Source organism: Mobula hypostoma, chromosome 21 (genome assembly GCF_963921235.1).
Source record: "Mobula hypostoma chromosome 21, sMobHyp1.1, whole genome shotgun sequence".
Lineage (NCBI taxonomy): Eukaryota > Metazoa > Chordata > Chondrichthyes > Myliobatiformes > Myliobatidae > Mobula > Mobula hypostoma.
This window is the reverse complement of record NC_086117.1, coordinates 42,624,818-42,645,380: the sequence shown is the minus strand read 5'-3', so window position 1 is coordinate 42,645,380 and position 20,563 is coordinate 42,624,818. Positions and strand designations below refer to the sequence as shown.

The window sequence follows — 20,563 nt, the reverse complement described above, 5'->3', positions numbered from 1 at the left end:
AATTCTGGGTCTCATTGTGATAGTGAAACCTCCAGATTTCCTTAGGGAAAGTGTCTAGGGAAGACACTCTGTGGTCCTGCTAAACCAGTAATGAAATGGCTCTCCCACTGCAAACCTCGGTTTGTGTGGATGCTGTGTAATTTGTTACCCTGTTACAAATCAGTGCCAGGAAACAACAGATAGTCCATTGCATATGATTAAAGGAATTATATTTATGAACATTTGGAGAGGCATAATATGATTAGGAATAGTCAGCAAGGCTTTGTCAAAGACAGGTCGTGCCTTATGAGCCTGATTGAATTTTTTGAGGCTATGACTGAACACATTGATGAAGGTAGCACAGTAGATGTAGTGTATATGGATTTCAGCAAGGCATTTGATAAGGTACCCCATGCAAGGTTTATTGAGAAAGGAAGGAGGCATGGGATCCAAGGGGACATTGCTTTGTGGGTCCAGAACTGGCTTGCCCACAGAAGGCAAAGAGTGGTTGTAGACGGGTCATATTCTGCATGGAGGCCGGTGACCAGTGGTGTGCCTCAGGGATCTGTTCTGGGACCCCTACTCTTCATGATTTTTATGAATGACCTGGATGAGGAAGTGGAGGGATGGGTTAGTAAATTCGCTGATGACACAAAGGTTGAGGTTGTTGTGGATAGTGTGGAGGGCTGTCAGAGATTACAGTGGGACATCGATAGGATGTAGAACTGGGCTGAGAAGTGGCAGATGGAGTTCAATCCAGATAAGTGTGAGGTGATTCATTTTGGTAGGTCAAATACGATGGCAGAATATAGCATTATTGGTAAGACTCCTGGCAGTGTGGAGGATCAAAGGGATCTTGGGGTCCGAGTCCACAAGACACTCAAAGCTGCTGACTCTATGGTTAAGAAGGCATACGGTGCATTGGCCTTCATCAATCGTGGGATTGAGTTTAACAGCCAAGAGGTTATGTTGTAGCTATGTAGGACCCTGGTCAGACCCCACTTGGAGTACTGTGCTCAATTCTGGTCATCTCACCTTCTATGGAAGGACGTGGAAACCGTAGAAAGGGTGCAATCCAGGATGTTGCCTGGATTGGGGAGCCTGCCTTTTGAGAATGGGTTGAGTGAACTCGACCTTTTCTCCTTGGAGCGACGGAGGATGAGAGGTGACCTGATAGAGGTGTACAAGATAATGAGAGGCATTGATCGTGTGGATCGTCACAGGCTTTTTCCCAGGCTGAAATGGCTAGCACGAGAGGGCATAGTTTTAAGGTGCTTGGAAGTACGTATAGAGGAAACGTCAGGGGTAAGTTTTTTTATGCAGAGAGTGGTCAGTGTGTGGAATGGGCTGCCAGCGGCAGTGGTGGAGGTGGAAAGGATAGGGAAGAGGCTCCTGGATGGCTACATGGAGAATAGAGGGCTATGGGTCAGCCTAGGTAGTTCTAAGGTAAGGACATGTTTGGCACAGCTTTGTGGACTGAATGGTCTGTATTGTGTTGTAGGTTTTCTATGCTTCTATGTTTTCTATAATCTGAAGTTTCTTTCATCGCACCAAATCCAATATAGAAATAATTCAAAGTATACAGAGAATAAAAGCTACATTTGTTTTGAACCCAGAGTAACACCATCATCAACTCTGAAAAAACTTTTTCTAACCCTCTACCTTTCCTTTTTAAACAGTTTGCTCCCCTTCCATTGAAGTCCATAACCTGCAACATTCTTGAATAACCTCCCAGGTTTTATCTTGTCAAAGACTTTCCTCAAAAAGGATCTAGTACTTTCTCAAATTATATGACAAATAATCTCTTCTCAGGCTACCGGCTGGGTACAATAAATTGATTTTAACCGATATTTCGATGACAAACTCTGCCACCCTCATCAGGGATGATGCCTATTAGAGTGATTTTTGGGTTTAGGTAATTTACATTTAGCAAATAGCTTTGGCCACCAGTCCTCTGTTCCTTGACAATGTATTGTGGATTTAGTTTGTAACAATTTATTTCCTAAAAGCTGTGTGAATCCCAGTCCACAGACGATGCTGGCATCTGTGGGATGGATGTGAACCAGAAGGTGTGAAGTTTGCATGTAGTTTCAAAGAAAGCATTATCTATACTTTGTAAATATGGAATTGTCCTTTATGCTTAGCATGTTAATTACTAAATAAATGTATTGTGGATTCAGTCTGGAACAATGGATTCTTAAAAGCCCAGTCCAAATGCTGCTGGCACCTGTGGGATGGATGCGAATCAGAAGGTGTGAAGTTTGTCTGTAGCTTCAAAAGAAAGCATTGTCTGTACTTGTAAACATGGATTCATCCTTTGTGTTTAGCAAATAAATATCGAGCCCCACATTGGACAAGCAGACCTTTCCACCGAAAGCGTCTCCGTAAGATGCCTGCTGTACCTTGTTTTGTCGAATCAAGGGGCTGCTTTGTATCTACCAGTAACTCTCTCCAGTGATTTCATTCACGCAACAACAATGCCTAGGCATATCTAGTCCAGTGGTATATATACATGCCTAGGGATCATCCCTGATGAAGAAGGCAAAGTTTGTCATCAAAACGCCAGTTAAAATCGATACTTGTACCCAGCTGGCAGCCCGAGAAAAGTTTACTCGACTTTCCTCAAGTCCACGTTTACTTGTCTTACCCATTGGGAGAGAAGCTGATTCCGTAGATCTCCTTCAAATGTCCTTCTAGGAACATGATACATCGACCAGTCCGCAGGTCCCACAGACGTCCAAAGGCATCAAGGCCACTGATCAGAAAGAGAAACTCAGTAGTCAGTCATTCTGGCAACATTCACAACTGCAGCCAAATCTGGCGAGAAAAACAAAATGTACTCTCCCCTAATAGATGAATAATCTCTATTTCAGTGGTTGGTCCTATAATAATTAATTAAAAGTAATGATTGTTCTTTTAGAACAGGATTCCATTTTTTGCCATGGGCAAATACCATTCAGCTAGGGGTTTGAGGACCCCAGGCTGGGAACCCCATTTTAGAATAAAATTTCCTATAGCATTTTGTGGGGTCATTATCAAGTAACATCAAACTACAAATTGGGGCAAGGGAAAAGAGGAAGGGGGAAAGAGGTGAAAAGGAAGATAAGGGGTGAATGTTAGTTAGGACTTCAGGAAATGGCATGGCTGGTTTATAGGACTGGAGATGATTGCAAGGGCAAATCTGAGAACAATGAAAGGAGTTAAAAATTTAAGGCAGGAAAACACATGGGTGATAGGTAAATAGGACAGAGTGGGAGTTAAGCCACAGGTAGCAGACTTTTGAAATATCTAAAAATTGCCTGAGTAGATGATGATCAAAAAGGTAACTGGGGAGAGAGTTCCCTTAAGGAAGAGTGTAGTTATTTATGAATGGAGCCACAAGAAATGGGTGGGGTCTTACTTTAAAACTTCTTGTTTGTATTTACAGCAGAGGCCACAGAAGTTAGGGAATTCAGGGAAGAGGACAGTGAAATCCTACTGACATTACAAAGGAGGTGATGTTGGCAGTCTTGAAAAGCATAAAGGTGAATAATATTCCCAAAACATGACTAGGTGTATCCCAGGATATTGTGGGAGGCAAGGGAATAAACTGAGCAAGGATTTTTGCTTCTTTTAGCCACGGCAGGGGTACCAGAAGACTGGATGATGGCTAATGCCATGACTTTATTTAAGAAGAGCTGCAAGGTCAAGACATGGAACTACGGGTTGGTGAACCTTAGATCAGTGGTGTGGAAGTTACTGGATGGGAATCTGAGGGACAGGGTTCTTTTGGATTTGAACACAGAACATTCAGTACAGCAGATGGACAGGCCCTTGTGCCAAGTTAAACTAGAACGCCTGAAAACATTGGTGGATACAGGACTGAAATGGTTATATTTGAATGCACACAGTATATGCAATAAGGTAGATGATCTTATGGCACAGCTAAAAATTGACAGGTCTGATGTTGTGAACATCATGCACTCGTGGCTGAAAGATCACAACTGGGAGCTTAACATCCAAGAATGAACATTGCATCAAAAGGACAGGTAGGTGGGAAGAGGGTGTGATGGCTCTGTTGGTAAAAAAAAAAGAAATCAAATTCTTGGAAAGAAGTAACATAGGGGTCAGAAGATGTAGAAACTTTATGGGTAGAGTTAAGAAACAGTAATGGTATAAAGATGTCGAAGGGAGTTATATATAGGCCTCTGAACAGTAGCCAGGATGTGGGATACAAATTACAATGGGAAATAGAAAAGGGACATAAAAAGGGCAATGTTACGACGGTCATGGAGGATATCAATATTCAGATAGATTGGGAAACATCAGGTTGTTGTTGGATCCTAAGAAAAGGAACTTGAACCCTGTCTACCAGATGCCTTGAACCCACTTGAGAAAAGGCAATTCTGGTCTGGGGCTGTGTAATGAACCAGACCTTAGGAGGCAGTGATCACAATATGATAGCATTCACCCTGCAGTTTCAGAGGGAGAAGCTAAAATCAGATGATTCAGTATTACAGTGCTCCAGGAAACTACAGAGGCAAGAGAGAGCACATGGACAACCTTAAAGCAAAAAAGAAAGCAAACAATATAGCAAAAGTTAGTGGTAAGACAGAGGATTGGGAAGCTTTCAAAAATAAACAGAAAGCAAACCACAAAAAGCAATAAGGAGAGAAAAGATGAAACATGAAATATGAAGGTAAGCTAGCCAATAATATAAAAAGAGGAGACCAAATTTTTTTCGGATATATAAAGAGTAAAAGAGGCAAGAGTAGCTATGCCAGAAATTCAAGAGTGTTATATTCAATGAAGTTGCTATTACAATGGAGAAGGTGCTCAGGAAGCTGAAAGGTTTGAAGGTAGATAAGTCACCTGGAGCAGATGAACTGGGATTCTAAAAGAGGCACAGGCCAAGTCAATTGGGTATATAATAGATTCAGGTTAATTGGCTCTGTTGGTCATCAGGACCAGTATGTTTTGGCTTAATTAAGCAACTGACCCAATTAGCTGATGTTTTATGGAAATAGTTTAAAAAGGTATAAAAAAAAGACAAACTAATTAACAAATTATGTACTTAAATGAAATACAGAGCAAATTAGAATACTACCAATACTACTATGGTAGTACTATAACTTTTGCCAAATGCTAACTGCATTCTCTACCCTACTCTTTCAGATAGGTGAGTGAAGTATTCTTTTACTGTCCTTTGAGTGAACGAATGGGAGGAAAACCTGGAAAATATTATGTTATCAGTACACAGAGGAGGCATGCAATAAAAACACAATAGATCAGGTTTCTCAGTTAATTGAAGAATTAGGATATTGGCCTGGATTAAGTGTAGAATTTGTTCTTACCCAGTTCCCACCAGAGAGCCATCACGGTGGAAGGCAATGTCATAGACACCCTTACTATGGCCTTCCTGGTGCAGGATTTCTTCCTGAGCTTCCAGGTCCCAGAGTCTCCAGGAGTGGTCATAACTAAAAAGCAGAAGCAACAGTAAAAACATACCAACTTACCTATAACATCGCTTAATACTGAAATAACTAGGTCTTATCCGCAATAAGGAAATGGCTGTGTAATATAAGAGTGCAGGAACACCACCAATGATTAACTTAATGAGAAACACATCACTAGCAAGCTAACACAAGAATATGACATTTAGCTACTGCTTTTTGTACAAATGCCAATAAGCAAGTGCATGAGACACGATGGAGTGGATACACATTCAGTAAATATGTGAAAATGATGAGAACAGTTAGAGATTTACAGAATGAGGTGTCTGATGCAACAGCAAAGGCAGAACTAAATTCCATAGATTTAAATTCTAGCAACCATAACACATCATGTAACACAGGCTATCTTCAGTCCCTTTTGAACTGTTCAGTTAATGTTAACGCATACTGTCTATTAGATGTTACTTACCATGTGGTCCCGAGAAACCTGCCTGATGGATGCCACGCCACTCGAGCGACTCTCATTGTGTGCCCTTCAATGTTGGCTACTGGCTCATCACTGCAAAAAATCAAAGCACAAAGAAACGTGCTATTGAACAAAGACTTGCTTTTTATTTTTATTTAGGGACACAACGTGACGCTTTGAGCCGTGATGCTCAGCAATACCGATTTAACCCGAGACTAATTCAAATTACGTTTATTATCAAAGTATGTATGCAGCATACAACCCTGAAATTTGTCTTCCCTACAGAGAGCACAAAACAAAGAACTATGAAACCAACTTGTTGAAAGAAAAACAAGAAGACATTCCTCTACCCCCACATACAAAAAAATTGCATAAATGGCAACAAAAAAAGAGCGAAAACACTTAATATAAAACACAAAATCAAAAAGTATACTTCAGTTCAGCTCAGTGATCATTATCTGCAGGCCACCCCGATTCAAAAATCGCCCAAAAGCAGCAACAGAAAAAGGAGTGACCAAAACTAGTACACATCATAAACCTGATTTAGAGTCCAAATCCACAAACTGTGGGCGTTTAAATCTTACTTTGGCACCATCGAGGGAGAGGGATCAGTCGAACATAAGAAACTTCCCTCGACAGTAGTGAATGAGAGGCAATTTACAATTTAAAATCACGGGACAATTCACAATGAACAATTAACCTACTAACCGATATGTCTTTGGAATGTGAATTGAAGAAAATTGACTTTATTTCTTGCATCCTTCACATACGAGGAGTAAAAATTTTTACGTTACGTCTCCAACTAAATGTGCAGTCATAGTAATTTATAATAAATAGAGCAGTCAATGTAATATAGAGTACATTCAAATCAGCGAGAGTTCGTCAGTCTGATGGCCTGATGGAAGAAGCTGTCCCGGAGCCTGTTGGTCCCGACTTTTATAGTGCAATACCGCTTCCTGGATGGTAGCAGCTGGAATAGATTGTGGTGGGATGGCTTGGGTCCCCAGTGATCCTATGGACCCTTTTAACACATCTGTCCTTGTAAACGTCCTGAATCTTGGGAAGTTCACAACTACAGATGCGCTGGGCTGTCCGCACCACTCTCTGCAGAATCCTGCAATTAAGGGAGGTACAGTTCCCATGCCAGGCAGTGATGCAGCCAGTCAGGATGCTCAGTTGTGCCCCTGCAGAAAGGGAGGAAACCGGAGCAGCTGGAGAAAACCCATGCATTCCACAGGGAGGACGTACAAACTCCATAGAGAGGACACCGGGATTGATAGTGTCGAGTTAACTGCTATGCTACTGTCACGCCCCCAATGGGGCTTCATGGCATTTTACAGTGCTTTTCGCAACTGCTAAAGTGGTTTACAGTCAATAACACTATGCTCCCATAGATACCATTAAAATAAATGAGAAGGTAGTCAATTTTAGTTGCTGATTCAGGGATAAATAGTGCTCAGGTCATTAAGAGACAACTTTCACACTAGGACAGTAAGCTGGGATCTTTTGCACTCATCCTAGAGGGGAGATAGGGGTTACCGCCTATTGTTTTGTCCGATAGGTAGCACCAGCATTCCCTCAGTACTGCACTGGACGGTCATCTTAGATTGTGTAATGGATTCTCTGGGGGAGGGAACTTTGAACCCACAATCACCAAGCTCAGGTAAGAGGCTCAAGTGGGTTTAGGCTGACAACTGGGTTGGTGTAGTACATGTTTTGTATAAACATGTCAATTTGGTGCAGGTTGGAAACAGTCAACAAACACTTTCGTTCAACAAGTTGGAATCAACATATTTAAATACGTCAGCCTCAATGTCAAACTCAAAAGGGAAGTGCTACGTAGCCGAATTAACTGTGCTACTAATATAGAATTGACACAAATATGACAGCTTCTCATACATAACTTTCTGAAGTTCAAATTCATTAACACTATTCCTTACCATTTCAAATTTCTCTAAATCCAACATGAAACCGAGCAAAGAATTTCACAGTCAATGCTGGATTAATGTGACATGAAAAATGCTTCAAATGAAACATTAACAGATGCTCACATCTCATCAAGACTCTCAGCCAATTACCTTAACAAATGAAGATGCTCAATTGCTAAACCTATTGCACGCAACTACGTAAATAAACCATTCTTGGTGAGATTATCCCTTTACTAGATTGCAAATCTGTCCAGGTTTTCATAGGCAAACTGGCCCTCCAAAGCAGAACACATACAGATCCAATTTAATCAGGTGATCAGCTCTGAACAGGGTTGGTCAATCTGTTACTGTTTTTTCATTGATGGATGCCAGCCAAGTTTCTGACAAGTGGGCAACACAGGTAAATGCAACATCCTAAAACCGAAACAACACTCCAAATGCACAATGTAAATTAGGGTTGGAATCAACCTGGACTTCACCACCAGCAAAGCAGGAAAAGAAACAGAAAGGATGAAGAGGGTGGGGAGAGCAGAGGTCTGTGACAGGGTACAAAACAAGAGAGACTGTGATGTAAATGATGGTTGTGGTGTCACGGGGTGGGGGGGTGGTATTGGTGAATTTCAGTGTTTAACACTAAGTAAAGCTCACTAATTGCGAATAAGAATAAATCCAAGTGTGGCTTAGCTATACTGCATTGCTCTCAAGTTCTGTGGATACAAATTCTATTGGATATACTAGCTCCATAATCACAAATCCCATTACATAATAAATCGCATTAATGAAAGAAAATAGTTTAATTAATAAAATAGGGCAGCAGAGTAGCGTAGTGGTGAGCACAGCACTTTACAGCGCAGGAGACCCGGGTTCAATTCCCTGCCTGTAAGGAGTCTGTATGTTCTCCCCGTGACTGTGTGGGTTTCCTCCCACAGTCCAAAGACGAACTGGTGTGTAGGTTAATTGGTCTTTGTAAATTGTCCCATGATTAGGCCAGGATTAAATCCAGGGAATGCTGGGCGATGCGGCTCAGAGGGCTGGAAGGGCCTATTCCAGGCTGTATCTCAATCAATCAATAAATAAATAAAACTTTCTGATAACTTCATCTGTTATGAGAGAAAGCAGAATCACATTGCAGCCGTATTTGATCTGTGCAGGTTTATGTTACTAATTACAAATGTAGATGTTTACCATTACACTTGCATGGATTTGATACGTGGAATTTAGAAATATGCCACATAGTCAAGATGCAGAGACCTTTACCAAATGGAGGAATGGAGGGTAATGGGGGGGGGGGGGGGGTGGTGAAAACAAGAAATTACAGGCTTAACAGCAGCTGACAGAAATATGACAATTACTGTTATTGCTGTCATTCACTAATGAGAAAATAATAATAGAACACAAAGTCACTATTGACTAAAGTTGATAAAAGTCAAAAGGTTACCTAGTAAATTTATTAAACTTTTTCTGAAAATAAAATGAGCATAACTGAAATGGAGAAATGAGTGGATGTGATGTATTTGATATTGTGCCACAGAAAAGGACTCTGTACAGATTTACAGACTTGCTAGGTTGAGACTAATCTATTAGGATTGGTTACTAACAGAGAAGAGTAATGATAAGAGGACTATATTCAAATTGGCCAGTAAGAAGCTTCAAGGATCGGAGCTGGGGATTCAGCAATTCACCACCTGTGTGAAAGGGTCAAGTGCATTGATACTACAAAGACAGATGGAAAACTAGGCTGCAACAAGACTCAGAGGATGCAGAGGGAAATGTTAAGAAACTGACCAAAATAAGATGGGAAAAGTGGTATATTACATAGGAAGAATAGGAGAGTGTATTAAAATGGTGTAAAACTATTTAATGTTGATGTTGAAAAAGATCTGGCGCCTCCATGCAAAAACACAAAGTTAATACTTACATACAACAAATAATTAAGAAGGGGCAAGAGGAAAATTTTACAGCAATTGTATTCAATTTTAGGGAAACATTTGAAGTACTGCGCACGGTTTTAGTCTCCTTATGCAAGGAACAACATACTTGGATTGAGACAATACATCAAAGTTTCACTGGATTGATTCTTGAAATGAAGGGCGTGCTTTATTAAGAAGGATTGAGCAGAACAAGTCCAAGCATAAGAGATGATCACACTTAAACAAGATTTTGAGGGGGTTTGGTAAGGTAGATGCTGCAATGCTAATATTCCTGTTATGGAAAAGTAGAACCAAGAGGACAAGACTGGAATGAATGAAAACAGACATTTGTGACTTTTTGGAGATCTCCACTCAGGAGAACTGTGATTTTCAGACTGACAATTTAATGATGAATATAGGAGAAGTCAAGTATACATGGGAATCCAAGTTAGGCAGGAAAGTGGACTTGATGCCAAGGTCAGATCAGTCATGAGTCTACTCAAACGTGTAGCAGGCTTATTTCTCTCACAAACAAGAGAAAATCTGCAGATGCTGGAAATCCCAGCAACACACACAAAACTCAGCAGGCCAGGCAGCTTCTGTGGAAAAGCTCCTGCCGAAGGGTTTCGGACCGAAACGTGGACTACACTCTTTTCCTAAATATACCTGGCCTGCTGAGTTCCCCCAGCGTTTTGTGTGTGTTGCTAGGCTTATTTCTCTTATTTGATTTGTCAACATTTTGTTAACCAACACACTAAACAAAAGCACTTCAAGAGTAGACTGTGCATAAATGGTGGTGCAAACCAAACTGCAGTAAGTAAAATAGCCCAGTATTGAATTGTTTAAAATTTCACTTGCAAGAGGATAAATTCAAAATAAGCTCTGTGATGTGTACACATTGAATTTATCCTCTTGCAAGTGAAATTTGATAAATGTAAAATATGGTAAATGCAGATCTGATTAGCATAGATTATGTTAACAGCAGGCTTAACTTTTAAAATACTGAATAGGCATAAGGCTATTTTAAAGCAACAGAACAGCTCATGAAATTGAGTGTTTCATCAAACAAAGTACAAGTAATTTGCAGTAAATCAATACTACACCTCAGAAGACAATTTAAATCCAACAGAACACTTTTCACCTTAATATAATCTTAATGTATGTTACACCCATGACTATAATCTTCACAAACCTTTCCAAATTCCAGAGCTTCACTGAGCCGTCGGCTGCACACGATGCCATATTACAGTCCTTTTCATCAAGTGAAATGGTGGCCTGCGGATGAAATACAATGGCGCCCACATTCGTGCAGTGACCTGCCAAGACAGAAAATCCCATCAGCAATGACTGTGAGCAGCTGCGCTCCTGACTACCTTCACATTCATGAATTTAATCACTCCAACACTGAGAGTGTGCCTTCAACCTTTGAGGCCCAAGAATATGAAACTGCTCCCTTAACCTCTCCATTCATTTAAGGTCCTCCATAAAACTTAACATTTGAGTAAGCTATTGGTCATCCACCATAACATTTCTCCCTGCGGGGTCTGGCAACAAATCTTTGTTTGATAATTCTCATCTCAGGTTCAATTAAAAGCTGTTATGCAATTGAAAGCTGCGGTTCCTGACAGTGAACTCTTCATTCAGTCATCATCATGAGGATTGCTTGCCAGAAACAACCCTGGAATCAACTAGAAATAGAGAGCTGCTGTAATACAGCATTGCTTGATCTGTCTAAGATCCAAAGGACCTTCCCCATCTATAAAGCCTTCGGACTTTGTGGAACACGAACTGTGGTACATGAGGCTTACCTCTCAGTGTACGAATAAGGTTACAGTCAGGAACATCCCACAGCTTACATAATCCACTCCTGTAGACAAGAACAAACCACTATCAGAACTTGTAATCAAATAATACAGAAATAAAAAGGAACACCAGCACAGTTTCCCTGTTACCATGTGGGTTTCACTCAGGTGCTCTGCTTGCCCTCAATATCCCATAATGGTCAACTGAACACTGTAAATTACTCCTGGAATGTAGAAAACTGGGGGAATGTTGATGGGAGTGTGAGGAGGGTAAAACAGGTTTATGCAGGATTAGTGTAAAAATGCATGCTCGATAGTCAGCTTGGAGTTGGTGAGCATAAGGATTCCCACCGCTGACTTTAAGGAGTTGGTACGTTCTCCCCACAACCATGTGGGTTCCCTCCCATTGTCCGACGATGTACTGGTTGGTAGGTTAACTGGTCATTGTAAACTGTCCCTTGATTAGGCTAGGGTTAAATTGGGGAATTGCTGGGCGCATGGTTCGAAGGGCCAGAAGGGCTTATTCCACGCTATAGCTCAATAAAAAAAAATAGGAACAGAGGTATAAAGACAAAAGAGACCACAGATGCTGATATCTGGAACAAGAACACTAGAAGACTGGACAATCCATGCTAAAAGCCTGCACCAGGGCTGAGAGGGAAGAGGACGATTTAGTAAGTAGCATAATGGAGTCTGTGGGATAAGAGACAGGCACGTGTTAGATGGAAACATGATTTTATTTGGGGGGGGGGAAGAGGAAAGAAATAGGTAAGGTGAAGGGGAAAATAATAAAGCTAGCTGTAGATGTGAGTATGGAGAAACACCAGGGATGTAGATCACCTGAACCTAGAAAATTCAATGTTATTACCATTGGACTGTAAGCTACCTGAATGGAAAATAAGATGTTGTTTCTCCTGTTTACGTTTGCCCTCTTCACAGCAATGGAGAGTACCGACTACAGACAAGTTGGTGTGGAAATAAGAAGGGAATTACAATGATATGCGATCGGAAACTCAGATGGCAACTGCAGAGTACAGGTGACCTTCAGAACGAATACCTAGTCTGCACTTGGTTTCACCATTGAAGAGGATGTCACATAGCCACAAAGCCCCTCGTGCCTCTTGCGCCATTCAGCACAATCGTGGCTGATCTACGATATGTTGGCCTTAACTCCTCTTCTGTGCCAGTTCCAAATGAGGAGAATTCTTACAAATTGTTTTTTAATCAATGTTCATCTTAAATGTATCTAATGATCCGACCTCCACAATCTCAGGGCAGAGAATTCCAGAAATTCTCTACTCTCTGAGAAAAGAAATTGCTATGCCCCTCAGTTTTAAAACACTGTAGCTATATTGCCTTGTGTGTGACTCTCCCACTAGTAAAAACATCTCAACAGGTACCCTGTTGAGTACCCCTCAGAAACCAAATATAGACCTAAACGTAGTCTGGCAACACACATCAAAGTTGCTGGTGAACACAGCAGGCCAGGCAGCATCTGTAGGAAGAGGTGCAGTCGACGTTTCAGGCCGAGACCCTTCATCAGGACTAACAATATTTTAGTTAAAATAAATCTTCCAGTTAGTCCTGATGAAGGGTCTCGGCCTGAAACGTCGACTGCACCTCTTCCTACAGATGCTGCCTGGCCTGCTGTGTTCACCAGCAACTTTGATGTGTGTTGCTTGAATTTCCAGCAACTGCAGAATTCCTGTTGTTTGCTTCTAAACGTAGTCTGGGCTGTTTTGATAGGACAACACTTTCATTTCAGAATTTTTACCTGGGGTGATTCTCCTTTAGGCTATCTTCAATACCACCATACCTTCCATTTAGATAAGTGGACTAAAACCGTGACAGTTTTCCAGGTTTTCAGTAACACTCTGTACAACTGTAACAAAATCTCCCTATTTTTAAACTCAAACTTTGTTGTAATAAAGGCCACATGCCATTTCTCTTTATAACATGTTGGACCTACCTGCTAACTTTCTAATGATCCCTCTGAACTTCACATTTTCAGTCTCTCTCCTATCAGATAATAATCTGCCTTTTGATTACTGCATGATCTTACACTTCCTCACATCAAACTCCATTAGCTAGGTTTTTGTCCAATCATTCAATCTGCAGTATATCCTGTTACAGAATCACTATTCACATCACAACATACTCTTCCATCTATTTTTCCAACCTAAGCATACTTGGAAACCTTACATTTCTTTTCCACCTCCAGGTTATTAATGTAAACAGCAAACAACGCAGGTCAGGAACTGCTCCCTGAGTTACTCCGCTAGTTACATCCCTTCAGCTGGAAAACTACGTATTTGTTTTTTCTGTGACAGCCAGTTTTCAATCCATATTAGCACACTCCCTCCCATATCTTAGGCTCTAAATTAATGCATCAGCCTCTTATGCGCCAACATGTTTAATGCTTTCTGGAAATCTAAAAACCAATATCTGCAGGTTTCCTTCTATCAACTCTTCTTGGCACACCTTCAAAGAATTCCTAACAAATTGGTCAAAGAAGATTTATTTTAACTAAAATATTGATTGGATTTTTTAAAATTCAGCTTTACTGAATGATTAGTTATTTCCACTTTGAATCATGACTCTAGTCTCTCTCCAACTTCAGATGTTAAATTGATGTCATATTAAGAGCATTTGATGGCCCATTGCCGGTATTCATTAGAATTCAGAAGAATGAGGGGTGACTTCATTGAAACTTATCGAATGGTGAAAGGCCTTGATAGAGTGGATATGGAAAGGATGTTTCCTATGTTAGGAGGGTCAAAGACCAGAGGACACAGCAAGAGGAGTGCCCTCTTAGAATGGAGATGAGGAGGAACTTCTTTAGCCAGAGTGGTGAATCTGTAGAATTCTTTGCCACAGGCAGCTGTGGAAGCCAAGTCTTTATGTATATTTAAGGGAGAGGTTGATAAATCCTTGATTAGTCAGAGCATGAAGGGATGTGTGGAGAAAGCAGGAGAATGGGGCTGAGAGGAAAGTTGGATCAGTCATGATAAGCTGATCAGACTGACACAGCAGACTCGATGGGCCAAATGGCCTAATTTTATCGTATATCTTATGGTCTAAATTAACTGGCCTGTAGCTCCCTACCTTCTGTCTACCTATATATTTAAACAAGTGTGTCACATTGTCTGATTTCCAATTTACCCTCTTAGAATTTAGCGAGTTTTGAAAAATTTCGTCCAATGTGTCCACCGTCTCAGCAATCAGTTCATTAGGTGCAGACCACTGTGTGTCAGCTGTCTACAGTAACCACCTTTAAACCTGTGGATTTCTGAATACCTTATTTATCCCTTTGATTGGGACTTTTTTTTTAAATTGTAAGTTACTCCCTGACATTTGAAGTTAGCCATTTGTTAATCTTGGGGATATTTGCAGTATCCTCCATGGTGAAGACTGATACAAATTAAAAAAAATAATAATTTAACAATCTAACATCTCTTTGTTTCCGGTTATTAATTTACCAACCTTGTTCTTTAGAGTCTCCACTCTTACCATACCACCTTCTTCCTATTTATATATCCACAGAAATTCATACTATTTCTTTCGCTAGATGATACATGCAAATTTTATCTCAAAATCAATTTTTTCCCTTTTTATGGTCTCATGTGGTCATTAGTCACAAGTCGTTTGACTGCCTTTTTGGTCAGCAGAGTATAATACCCAGCAGCCCATGACCCAGTGAAACATTGTCACAATGTCACAACGAAGTACTAACACTTTTGAAACTTACCAGGAAGCTGTAACTAGGAGCTTGGAGTTGGGGCTGAACTGACAGTAGGAAATGGGACGGTCATCACCAATCTGACTGCAGAAGTTATTCAGGGCCTGCAACAAAATGAGAGCAGAGGTCAGCAAGAGGCAGACAGGTACACCGGTGGGGGGAGGAGAAGCGGGATGCTGGGGTGAGGAAAAAAACAAAAGAGAGGAAGATGGAGAATCAATGTCTTTTGTTCTACTACTGTATTTCTTAAAACTTCAAGGTATCAACACAGCTTGCTTTGGCTGAGAATACACAACTTAAGTTTGCCTTAAATTAGCAAGGTAATTGAACAGCCCCTCACTAATCAAAGTGTCAAGTCATAGAACACTATAGCACATAAAACAGGATTTTCAGCCCACCTAACCTATGCCAAACTATTAATCAACCCATTTCCTTCTACCTGCACCCAGACCATAGCCCTCCATGCCCGTAACATCCATACACCTATCCAAATTTTCTTATATGTTCAAATCAAATCCACATCCACCACTTGCATTGGGCAGTTCGTTTCACACTCTCAGAGTGTAGAGGCTCCCCCTCATGTTCCCCTAAAACATTTCACCTTTCACCCTTAACCCATGACCTCTACCTGTAGTCTCATCCAACCTCAGCAGAAAAAGCCTGCTTGCATTTACTCTATCTATAACTCTGTCAAATCTCTCCTCAATCTTCTACGTTCTGTTGATAAAGTCCAATCCTATTCAAACTTTCCCTACAACTCTGGTCCTGAAGTCCCGGCAACATCCTTGTAAATTTTCTCTGCACGCTTTCATTCTTATTTACATCCTTCCTGTAGGTTGGTTACCAAAACTGACACACTATATATTAGGCCTACATAAGAACATAAGAAATAGGAGCAGGAGTAGGCCATCTGGCCTATTGAGCCTGCTCTGCCATTCAGTAAGATCATGGCTGATCTGTCCATGGATCATCTCCACCTACCTGTCTTTCCCCCATAACCTTTAATTCCCCTCTATGCAAAAATCTATCCAACCTTGTCTTCAATATATTTACTGAGGTAGTCTCCACTGCTTCATTGGGCAAAGAATTCCACAGATTCACCACTCTCTGGGAAAAGCAGTTCTTCCTCATCTCCGTCCTAAATCTACACCCCCAAATCTTGAGGCTATGTCTCCTAGTTCTAGTCTTACCCACCAGCGTAAACAACTTTCCTGCCTCCATCTAATCTATCCCTTTCATAATTTTATGTTTCTACAAGATCTCCTCTCATTCTTGATTTCCAGCGAGTACAGTCCCATATGACTCAATTTCTCCTCATAGTCTAACCCCCCTCATCTCTGGAATCAACCTGGTGAACCTCCTCTGCACCATTTCCAAAGCCAGTATATTCTTCCTCAAGTTAGGAGACTAGAACTGCATGCAGTACTCCAGATGTGGCCACACCAGTACCCTATACAGTTGCAGCATAACCTCCCTGCTCTTCATTTCAATCACTCTCCATAGGCCTCAACAACATCTTATAAAATTTCACCCCACCTTATGTACTCAATACATTGATTGATGAAGGTCTATATGCCAAAAGCTTTCTTGATGACCCATCTATCTGTGATACCACTTACAAGGAATTATGGATCTGTAGTCCCAGATCCCTCTGTTCTAAGGCACCCCTCAATGTGTAATTCCTACCCTGGCTGGTTCTCCCAAAGTGTCACACGTTACCACATTATCATTCAGATCACTGACAGAGATGACAAACAACGAAGTACCCAGCACCAATCCCTGTGGAACGCCACTAGCCACAGGACTCCAGTCACAGAAGCAACCCTCTACTACCACTCTGTCTTCTCCCACAACGCCAATGTCTAATCCAAGTTTCTACCTCATCCTGAATGCCAAGCGACTGAACCTTCTTGACCAACCTTCCATGTGGGACCTTGTGAAATGCCTTGCTGAATCCATGTGGAAATCATCCGCTTCCTTGCCTTCATCGACATTCCTGGTAACTTCCTCAAAAAACTCTAAGACTGGTTAGACGTTACTTACCACACACAAAGCCATGTTGACTATCGGTCCCTGTCTATCCAAATAAGTCATATATCAAGTCTCCTTGCATATCTTCCAATAACTTTCCCCACTACTGATGTCAGGCTCAATGAGCTATAATTTCCTGGATTATTCTTAGAGGCTTTCTTAAACAACGGAACAATATTAGCTATCCTCCAGCACCTCACCTGTGGCTAAGGATGATTTAAATATCTCTGCTAGAGCCCCTTCAATTTCTGCACTAGTCTCCCACAGGGTCCAAGGGAACATCTTGTCAGGCCCTGGGGGTTTATCCACTCTAATCTGCCTCAAGACAGCAAATACCTCCTCCTCTGTATTCTGTAGGGTCCATGACCTCACATCTATAGACTCTGTCTCCTTTCCGCTCCACGCATAGATTAATACTCTGATCTACCAGAGGGCCAATTTTGTCCCTTGCTATCTTTTTGCTCTTAATATATCTGTAGAAGCCCCCATGATTCTCCTTTATTTTATTTGCTAGAGCAACCTCATGTCTTCTTTTAGCAGTTGTGATTTCCTTAAGTGTCCTCTTGCATTTCTTAGACCCAAGTACGTACCTCGTTTATTCCTAGGATAGAAAGCATCCTGTCTGGGTGCATCACAGCTTGGCATGGCAACTATTTTGCCAGTGACCGCCAGAAATTCCATAGAACTTTGGACACAGCTCAGCACATTATGAAAACCAGCCTGCCCTCTGTGGAACTCTGTCTAAATTTTTCTCTACCTCAGTAAAGAGGCAGCCAACATAATCAAAAATCCTACCCACCAGGGACATTCTCTCTTCTCCCCCTTCCTACTGGCCCACAAGATACAAAAGCCTGAAAGAAGATACCACCAGTTCCAAGGATAGTTTCTATCCATTGTCATGAGACTACTCAACAGTCTCTTAGTACAATAAGATGGACTCCTAACCTCACAAATGACCTTGTTATTGACTTGCACTTTATCGTCTACCCGTATTAAACTTTTTCTGTAACAGTAAAACCATACTCTGCATGGTCTCGGCCCTAAACGTCAACTGTTTACTCTTTTCCCTAGGTGCTGACTGGCCTGCTGAGTTCCTCCAGCATTTTGTGTATGTTGTTTTGGATTTCCAGCATCTACAGTTTTTGATATTCTGCACACCGCTATTTGACTTTATACTACCTCAATGCACTGTTGGAATAAAATGTTCTAGATGAACAGTATGTAAATTTTCACTGTACTTTGGTATGTGTGACAATAACAAACCAATTTTAGAGTGCACAGTGGTAAATACAGGTACTGAGGGTTCTTTGCTTGGACACTATTTAACATGCATTTACTAGACAATATTACTTCGCAATGGAACTAATAACAGTGGTGGGTGTTATTAACAACTGCACAGCATATGGGCAGAAGTTGTTGATGTCACAAATTATAAGGTTACCCATCCTTAAAACTGGTATCTCTCACATATTGAAGAAACATGAAAAATTAAAATTACATTGAAACTTAGATTAAGTACAATCTGGAAATAATTCGGAAAACATGTACCCTGGATGGTTGGGTTGAGTTATTCTACGATCCTGACAATTGTGATGAAATATTTGCAAGTATATTGCCAAGTACAGAGGACAATGCAACCCAACTAAGTACTGTCCAGCTCTACCACTTAGATGGTTGATCTTCATGAAGTTGATTTAATTTAGAAGTGAAGAGAATTCAACATTGTTTATTTCCATTGCTTAACTAACGTCGGGGAATAGCCTCAGATTGGAAACACCCCATTTATATTGGGTGAGTGTGCCCCTCTTCATCTCACTAAACACTCTCAAGGCTGGGACTTTATTAATTAGCTACAAAACATAATTTCCACAATGCTGCTCCATCAAGTCATTTCAGGGTATCTCCATACAGAGATATAACAATCCAGTTTTGCAATTATATCATTAACTTGAACAATCTTGTGTCCAACTTTTCATCCTTAATCCTTCATATTATTCCTCATTGAGCCTCCAATGTCCTGCCAGTGTACAGAACGAAGTAAATTGGGATTTGTTATTTCCACATTTTACTTATTCTCCAAAAAAAAAGCACAAACCTTTTTGGGAATCAGAATTCTGCCAGATTGGCAGAGCAAATGAAAGGCCTACAATCACTGTATTTTGCAATGGAGCTCATTTTGACAAACACTCTGTGCCTCTGTAGAGCATAAGTGCGAAAGTGACTGTAAGTTCAGTTGCTGGGCCAGCACAGCATCTTGCATCATTACAGACAGACTCTTCAGTGGGTTGCTGACTGAAACTCTCACAGTTTCACTCTATTCCACCAAATATTTCCAGTGTGAAATACAGATTAGAGGTTCCTCTGCAGCCCAACAATTATACCTGGTTAGATACCACATCAGGCAGCTGTAAATTAAGTACATCTATTGCCATACAAGGCTGTGGCCTCAGTTCCTTCCTTTGCTCCCCATACGCCCATGAATGAGTGACTAAGTTCTGCTCCAACTCCATTTACAAGTTTGCAGATAACACCACCTTAGTGGGCCGGACCACAAATAAGACAGAGTACCATAAGGAGATAGAGCAGCTGGTAACATGGTCTTAAGACAACAATCTTTCCCTCAATGTCAACAAGAGGTGATGACTTCAGGAAGCAGTGCAGAGAATGTGCCTCTGTATGAATCAATGGTGCTGGGTGGAGATGGTTGGGATATTCAAGTTCCTCAGTATAAATATCTGTCATGCAACAAAAGGTTTATATAATGGCCACTCATTTCAGGGATAGGTAAGCTCCATATCCTCAAACAGATCAAAATACCCTTAAACTCTTGTGAAGTTCTTGTTGTCGAGCAGTGCGGGAAGCTTCCGGAACCTCTTTGTTGGCTCTTGCCTCTTCCAATCGCTTCAAGGCCCTAAAATTTTTTTTTCAAAAATAGAGTATGTCAGGAACCCAGTTCATGTTGTTTTACACACTCATGAAGAATGACCGAATGGTAAACACACAGTATTTTATGCACAATATTCCAATAAGATAGTTTAGCAAAAACAGAACATGCTGGGAATACTCAAGTTAGGTAATATTTAATATTTTGTTTTCCGGTCACTGTATGGAAGAAAATTAATTTACAGAAATGTAGAGGGATGGGGACAACAAAGGGAATAGGGTGGAGGTCTTGAAAAAATTAATGTTGGTTTCATCCATCACACTCTCATCTCATCTTTGAACCCTTACACTGTTCCAAAAAAGCTCAGCGTCAGACTGAAGAGTAGCATCTCC

At 41.0% G+C, this 20,563-nt stretch overlaps 1 protein-coding gene across 2 annotated transcripts in view; it reads right to left on the bottom strand.

Moving 5' to 3' along the window:
* prpf4 (pre-mRNA splicing tri-snRNP complex factor PRPF4) overlaps positions 1 to 20,563 on the bottom strand; it is a 45,579-nt gene that overhangs the window by 8,652 nt on the left and 16,364 nt on the right. For both annotated transcript variants that reach the window (XM_063073847.1, XM_063073846.1), the window contains exons 6-12: positions 20,105 to 20,198; positions 15,266 to 15,360; positions 11,524 to 11,582; positions 10,908 to 11,031; positions 5,881 to 5,970; positions 5,313 to 5,435; positions 2,627 to 2,734 (exon numbers count right to left, since the gene is read on the bottom strand). In XM_063073847.1, the coding sequence (XP_062929917.1) occupies positions 2,627 to 2,734; positions 5,313 to 5,435; positions 5,881 to 5,970; positions 10,908 to 11,031; positions 11,524 to 11,582; positions 15,266 to 15,360; positions 20,105 to 20,198 (693 nt within the window). The remainder of the gene's footprint in view (positions 1 to 2,626; positions 2,735 to 5,312; positions 5,436 to 5,880; positions 5,971 to 10,907; positions 11,032 to 11,523; positions 11,583 to 15,265; positions 15,361 to 20,104; positions 20,199 to 20,563) is intronic.